We start from the raw sequence: 7047 nt of genomic DNA on the forward strand, positions 1-7047 counted from the left end.
ACTCTCGACCCTCTAGCTCCTCCTCAAGTTCTGAGCTCCTAATGCACACACTTTGGCTTGGTTCTGACCCCACTCGTTCACATACACACCCACGCTGCCTCACGCTGCCCCCACCTCTCATCCCCTTCCCATCTCTCCTTTACCCCCTGCCCTACTCTGCCCCTACCACATTTTGTTCCGGTTCCACCTCCTTTTGCTCCTTCAGGCCCCCCGAAGTCTCTACCTCAGCCTTCTGCCTCTTTTTGCACCAAGCGTCTGCCTGCACCTCCCTTGTGCTGCTCCTCTCACCCTCCTGCTCTTGCTGCTTCTGAGGGGAGGGCCAGAGATTTTTAATCCTTCCCTCCCCACCCTCCCCAATTTACAGACTGAAGCCTCTGTAGAAGACAGCACCTTGCTTATGCAGACCCTTATGGAGGCAATCCAGATCTCGGAGGCTCCACCTACCAGCCAGTCCACAGCAGCTGTCAGCGGGCTGAATGCAAGTCCCCAGAGTTCACAGCCCCCAACTGCCAAAGAGACGGCTGACATTCAGGTTGTAGCAGCTGCCACTAGGCCTAAAACAGCCCTTAAGGCCCAGAATGCTACCCCAAAAGGCCCAAATGGTGTTTATGATTTCTCTGAAGGTCTTAATGCCAAGGAGATGCCCAACACCCAGCTTAAGGCAGCCTTTAAGCCCCAGAACACGACCACAAAGGGCCCAAATGCTGCCTATGATTTTTCCCAGGCAGCAACCACTAGTGAGTTAGCTGCCAATAAGTCTGAGATAGTTTTTAAGACCCAGGTTGCCAATACTGTGGTGGGCCCAAATACCACCTACAATTTCTCTCAGTCTCTCAATGCCAGTGAGATGACCAACTCCCGACCTAGGACAGCCTTCAAGGATTGGAATGATACCACCAAAGCCCCAACAGCTGATACCCAGACCCAGAATGTTAACCAGGCCAAGATGGCTACTCCCCAAGCTGACATAGAGACCAACCCAGGTATCTCTGAACCTGAGGGTGCAGCTGCACAGGCATCAGCAGATGGTTCCCAGACTCAGAATCTGGAGTCCCGGACTATAATTCGGGGCAAGAGGACCCGCAAGGTGAGATCCCTGCTAGCTCCACTTTACTTTGGGCTCTCTCCTTTCTTCTTCATTCATTCATTTGTTATAAACAAAGACTATAATTGCCTGTATTCTGCTAGATTGTAGGGGATGTTGAGATGAATGTAATAGTTCCTATCTCAGAGTATCCACAGACTGATAATAATACATGGACATGTAATACTTACAATCCGGATGTAATTTCGTTTATATTTTGATAGTAGCTACCATGTGTTAAGGAGCTCTGGTGGTGCTGTCATTAAAGCATTTGGCTGCTAACCAAAAGGTCAGTAGTTTGAACCCACCAGCCACTCAACAGAAGAAAGATGAGGCAATCTGCTTCCATAAAGATCTACATCCTTGGGAGCCTTATAGGGCAGTTCTACTCTGTCCTATAGGATTGCTATTAGTTAGAATCGACTTGATGGCAGTGGGTTTTTGTTGCTGTTGTTGTTTACCATGTGTTAGGCCTAGAGTTAGCCACATTTACACAAGTTATTTAGTTAAATCTTGAAGGTAACTCTACCAACTAGGGATTATAGTCCCGATTTTACAGAGAAGGAAGCTGAGTCCCAGAAAGGTGATATGACTTGTCCAGGGTGGTACAAGTAGGGCCAGTGGTGGACATAGGAAGAGGAGAACCTTCAGGCCTCACCCTTGGGTTATTCCTGGCCTAGTTCTGAGATGAAACTCCTGCCTGGAAGACAGTGAAAGACAAGCCTAGGGCTGTCACTGTCACTACAGGTGAGGGTTTAGGAGGTTTTCCCGGAAGTGATAGGGTGAGGACACGGAGCCACCTGGTGACTATAGACCCTCTTTCTCTCTGATAATGCAGATTAATAACTTGAATGTGGAAGAAAACAGCAATGGGGATCAGAGGAGGGCCCCACTGACTTCAGGGACCTGGAGGTCTGCACCAGTTCCAGTGACCACTCAGAACCCAGCTGGTGCACCATCCAGTGTGCTCTGGCAGACCCCGTTGGCTTGGCAGAACCCATCAAACTGGCAGAACCAGACAACCAGACAGACCCCACCAGCACGTCAGAACCCCCCAGCTAGGCAGACTCCACCAACCTGGCAGAACCCAATTGCTTGGCAGAACCCAGTGATCTGGCCGAACCCAGTGATCTGGCAGAACCCAGTGATCTGGCCTAACCCCATTGTCTGGCCTGGCCCAGTTGTCTGGCCGAACCCACTGGCCTGGCAGAATCCACCTGGATGGCAGACCTCACCTGGATGGCAGACCCCACCAGGCTGGCAGGGCTCTCCAGACTGGCAAGGCCCTCCTGACTGGCCACTGCCACCTGATTGGCCTCTTCCCACTGACTGGCCACTCCCACATGACTGGATCCCTACTGACTGGCCAATTCCACCTGACTGGCAAAACCTGCGACCTTCGCCAAACCTCCGCCCCTCCCCCAGCTCGCGTGCCTCACAGAACCTGGGTGCCTCACAGCCCCGAGATGTGGCCCTTCTTCAGGAAAGAGTAAGAGCTATAACTCTACAGTCACTTTTCTGCTCTCATGTTCTTTGCTTTGCTCTCTTCTCATCTATAATCCAAGTTTTCTGCAAAAATTCTTATAACTGTAATGATTTCTTTCTCCTTTCCTAGGCAAATAAGTTGGTCAAGTACCTTATGCTTAAAGATTACACGAAGGTGCCCATCAAGCGTTCAGGTAGGAATCAGAACGTCCTCCATGAGCTCTGCCCTCTCCGTCATCCCATGCTCTATGTTCCCTTGTCATCTATCCCCTCCTTCCATGACTGGTTATTCCTTTTCTGATGTTGTGCTATACTTCTCTATGGGCTGTGCTACCCTCAGCAAGGCTGGCAAAGGGGCTGCAGCTATATGGCCCCTGCTCAGCCCAGATGCTTCCTCCTCTCTCCCACAGAAATGCTGAGGGATATCATTCGTGAATACACTGATGTTTATCCAGAAATCATTGAACGCGCATGCTTTGTCCTGGAGAAGGTGAGAAGGAAGCGCTAAAGGACAAGAATGATAGAGAAAGTCTTTCTGGGAGTTTAGGGCAAGTGTCACAGGGAGATGAGTGACTGCCTATGGGTAGCTTGTGCTAGATTTTGTGATTTCATAGTTTATTTTCTCCCTCCTGTAGAAATTTGGGATCCAGCTGAAGGAAATTGACAAGGAAGAACACCTGTATATTCTTATCAGTACCCCGGAGTCCCTGGCTGGCATACTGGGAACGTAAGATGAGAAAGGAGGTGGAACATTGCCTTTCTCAGTGGTGCTTTTTTTCTGGGAGTTTCAAGTAGGTCAAGGTCTAAGGTTCAGGGTCATATCGCAAGTCATGTGCAGAACCAGGGTAGAATGTTCCCTTTGGCAAGGAATATTAGAGAGGTTAGATGGGTGAGCTGGCTGGGGTTTTTTATGCAAATGGTTGCTAAAAATACTTTGTTTTTGTATTGTTATAGGACCAAAGACACACCCAAATTGGGTCTCCTCTTGGTGATTCTGGGTGTTATCTTTATGAATGGCAACCGAGCCAGTGAGGGTGAGTGGCTGGACCTATAGCTGGGGGTTGGTCACAGCCTGATTTCCATGTGCTCATTTTCTGTCCCTTGTCTCCCCTTGCCTCCTATTGCAGCTGTCCTCTGGGAGGCACTACGCAAAATGGGACTGCGTCCTGGGTATGATTGGGCTCTCTAAGCTCTTGCCTGCTCTGCATCCTTTGGTAGCAGAGAATGGTCCCAGTATTATATCAGTCTGGTGATGGGGGGTGAGGAGGTACAGATCCCAGGAGTCTGACCTAGGTGGACAGGGAAACAGTCCTGAACTTTCTGCCTCTTCTCTCATTTCTTACCTGTATGCTGAAAAGCTCTTTTTCATTCTTGGTAGTGACTCCGCCCACATTTGGGTACTGCTGTAGCATTGTAGTCTCTGATTATAGGTTTCTTTTTTTTTCTTTTTGGATTGTTAGGGTCAGACATCCCCTCCTTGGAGATCTGAGGAAGCTTCTCACTTATGAGTTTGTAAAGCAGAAGTAAGTTATGTCTAAAAGGCTTTAGCCTGGTGCCATGAGCTCTGTATGTTGGTCTGTCCCAGAAAGTCCATTCCAAGTTTGTTTCTTAAACTAACCCTCCATGCATATATATACATACACAGAAACATACGTACTCAGGAGTATTTACTGAAATGAAAAATACTGAAATTCCTGTGGTTGAGCTTTTTTACAGTATAGTTGTCTTAGTAGTGTAGCCTGTCCTGCATCCTCAGTGTAGATCTTTTCAAGGATAGGCCAAGTCAAGGCTTTTGCAGGGCAGTGTAATTATTGGAATGAGCCTGTCTGTGGCCCATTGACAAGATTATGAAAACCTTGTGCTGGAGCTATGACAAGGGGTGAGATTAAGGTGGTCCATTCTATGACCCAGCACAGTACACAAGCCTCCCCTGCAACTCTAAGTGACTGCTTAGTGTAGAAGCAATTGGACAGTAATTGGAAGGCCTGATTATTAGAGGGTAGACATAACACCCTGGTTGTGTTTAGGAGTAAGTCCAGAAGGGGAATTGCTACCTGAACCTGGGGTTTCTGTATCTAATATTATGCAATGGTGGACTATAGTTCTGCCAGGATAGACATAAAGACTTATTCCTTTTCTCTCTTTCTTAAGGTATCTGGACTACAGACGAGTGCCCAACAGCAACCCCCCTGAGTATGAGTTCCTCTGGGGCCTTCGCTCCTACCATGAAACTAGCAAGATGAAAGTGCTGAGATTCATTGCAGAGGTAATGGAGGAAGTACTCCAGGCTTGACACTAACTGGGAAAGGCCCAGAGCAGGGATGAGGGCCTAGATGTGACACGTGGCAATTGCCTCATTACTGGTTTTACGTATTGTTGTTGTTAATATGTAAGTAATACCAAAATATGTAATTTTTTTACATATTGAATATGTAAATAGGTACTTAATATGTAATAGGTACTTAATATTTGTAACTAAAACTGTTACGGGTTTTGTTTTGTTTTCTATTCTTCATCTAAGGTTCAGAAGAGAGACCCTCGTGACTGGACTGCACAGTTCATGGAGGCTGCAGATGAGGCCTTGGATGCTTTGGATGCTGCTGCTGCCGAGGCTGAAGCCCGGGCTGAGGCGAGAACCCGCATGGGGATTGGAGATGAGGCCGTGTCTGGGCCCTGGAGCTGGGATGACATTGAGTTTGAGCTGCTGACCTGGGATGAGGAAGGAGATTTTGGAGATCCCTGGTCCAGAATCCCATTTACTTTCTGGGCCAGATACCACCAGAATGCCCGCTCCAGATTTCCCCAAACCTTTACCGGCCCCATTATTGGCCCTGGTGGTACAACCAGTGCCAACTTCGCTGCCAACTTTGGTGCCATTGGTTTCTTCTGGGTTGAGTGATATGTTAGGTAGGTACATCGCTTTGGATTGGGCAGTTAGGGTCCTTGGGGGATGGATTTATATGCATGAACTGGGAGTCGTATGAAACCGATGGTGGGAGATAAGGGAAGTAGGGGGAAGCACTATTTGATATTTATATTCTTTACTATTTGATAGGTATCATTGATCTTTTTACTTTTTCTTATGTTCACAGATATTGCTAATCAGTTGCAATAGTCTTTCCCCTGAGTGAGGCTGAAGCCTCAGATTCCTTCTAAACACAACTATCTAGAGAGCCACACCCTGTTGACTGAAAGTGGCATGCAAGAGAAAGTTGATTTGCTGTTCCTTGTCTATTGCTTTTTTTTCTCCTTGTGTGCTGTCAAGTTTTGGTATCAGAAATAAACACTGAATTGCAAAGTGGATTAGATGTGCTCCTTTTTTTCTATGATGAAGGAGTGATCAATTTGCCTAACTGGGAGAGACAGAGCCTCAGTCTAGCTTAGAGGGAAAATCGGCTTCCAACAAGGGGAAATGTGGGGAGAAACAAAAGAGGGGTCAAAGAACTTAAGTGTTGATGAGGTGTGAGAACTAGTATGATTTATTTGATAAATATCACTCAGGTACCTATTATGTGACAGGTAAGTGTCTAGGTGCTCTGGAGTGATGTTGAGAGGTAGAATAATGAGGGAGGATGTAGATGTTCAGAAAATTGTATTAAACAAGACAGGTGGTAGAAATACAGGTTTTGACAAGGAGTATGATGGGTAGTTGAAGGGGAGGGAAGATGATAGTCTTGAGATGTGAGATCAATGGCCTGGGAGGCCAAGGTGTTGGTTGGATTATCCATATGGAAGGTGAAATAATCAAAAAATGGTGGCAAGTCCTCATAATCCCCTACCTCCACAAGACCAGGGCCTCATCACGGCCTCATCATGGGGTCTTACAGACAGTGAAGAAGGCCTCACAATGACCTCTTCTGCTGCATAGAGAAAGAGGAACATTTGTTGATTAGAGAACAAGAACTAAGAAAATATGGTAAACCTCTAGGCAGAACTTAGATGGTCTTTTGGCTATGACTGAACAAGGACCATGTTTGAGCTGCTGAAATCTTTGTTGAAAACAGTGCTTTCCCTGAGAATGAAAATAAGTTCTAGAATTTCCTCAGGGGCTTGGTGGTGCCCAGGACATGTGAACAAGGGCAGAGGTAGGAATTTTTATGGTAGAATAAAAGAGAGTCAAGGTAGTTTGGCCTCCTGGCAAGGGCTCACTAGTGGGCAGGGACAGTGTCCAGAGCTTCTTCAGGTTCCCAGGTGGTGTCCACATTCTGAGAAAAGAGAGCCCAGGATTAATATGAAGAGAATAGAACTGTAGGGCCACAGACCCTCCCTGCCTCTTGTTCTCACTGCTAGGTTCTGCTATTTTAGCCAGGTCTGGATCCAGACCTTCCATTCAGGTGGGCCTGGGAGAATCTCAGCCTGAGACCTTTTTGGCTGGGGAGTCCCTGGGTGGAGCAAACTGTTCAGTATTCAATTGCTAGCCAAAAGGCTGGTGGCTCAGTCCCATGCAGAGGTGATTTGGGAAGCCAGGCCTGGTTATC

General features: G+C 47.3%; 1 protein-coding gene across 1 annotated transcript in view; it reads left to right on the top strand.

The window, feature by feature from the left end:
* MAGED1 (MAGE family member D1) overlaps positions 1–5468 on the top strand; it is a 5915-nt gene extending 447 nt beyond the window's left edge. The window contains exons 2-11 of the mRNA XM_007954959.2: positions 365–1087; positions 1923–2573; positions 2700–2763; positions 2980–3059; positions 3205–3296; positions 3524–3603; positions 3697–3739; positions 4030–4092; positions 4721–4835; positions 5091–5468. Coding sequence (XP_007953150.1) covers positions 365–1087; positions 1923–2573; positions 2700–2763; positions 2980–3059; positions 3205–3296; positions 3524–3603; positions 3697–3739; positions 4030–4092; positions 4721–4835; positions 5091–5468 — 2289 coding nt within the window. The remainder of the gene's footprint in view (positions 1–364; positions 1088–1922; positions 2574–2699; positions 2764–2979; positions 3060–3204; positions 3297–3523; positions 3604–3696; positions 3740–4029; positions 4093–4720; positions 4836–5090) is intronic.
* Positions 5469–7047: the final 1579 nt, after the last annotated feature.

This window comes from Orycteropus afer, unplaced genomic scaffold (genome assembly GCF_000298275.1).
Source record: "Orycteropus afer afer isolate SDZICR_OR568_19922 unplaced genomic scaffold, OryAfe1.0 scaffold00485, whole genome shotgun sequence".
Classification (NCBI taxonomy): domain Eukaryota; kingdom Metazoa; phylum Chordata; class Mammalia; order Tubulidentata; family Orycteropodidae; genus Orycteropus; species Orycteropus afer.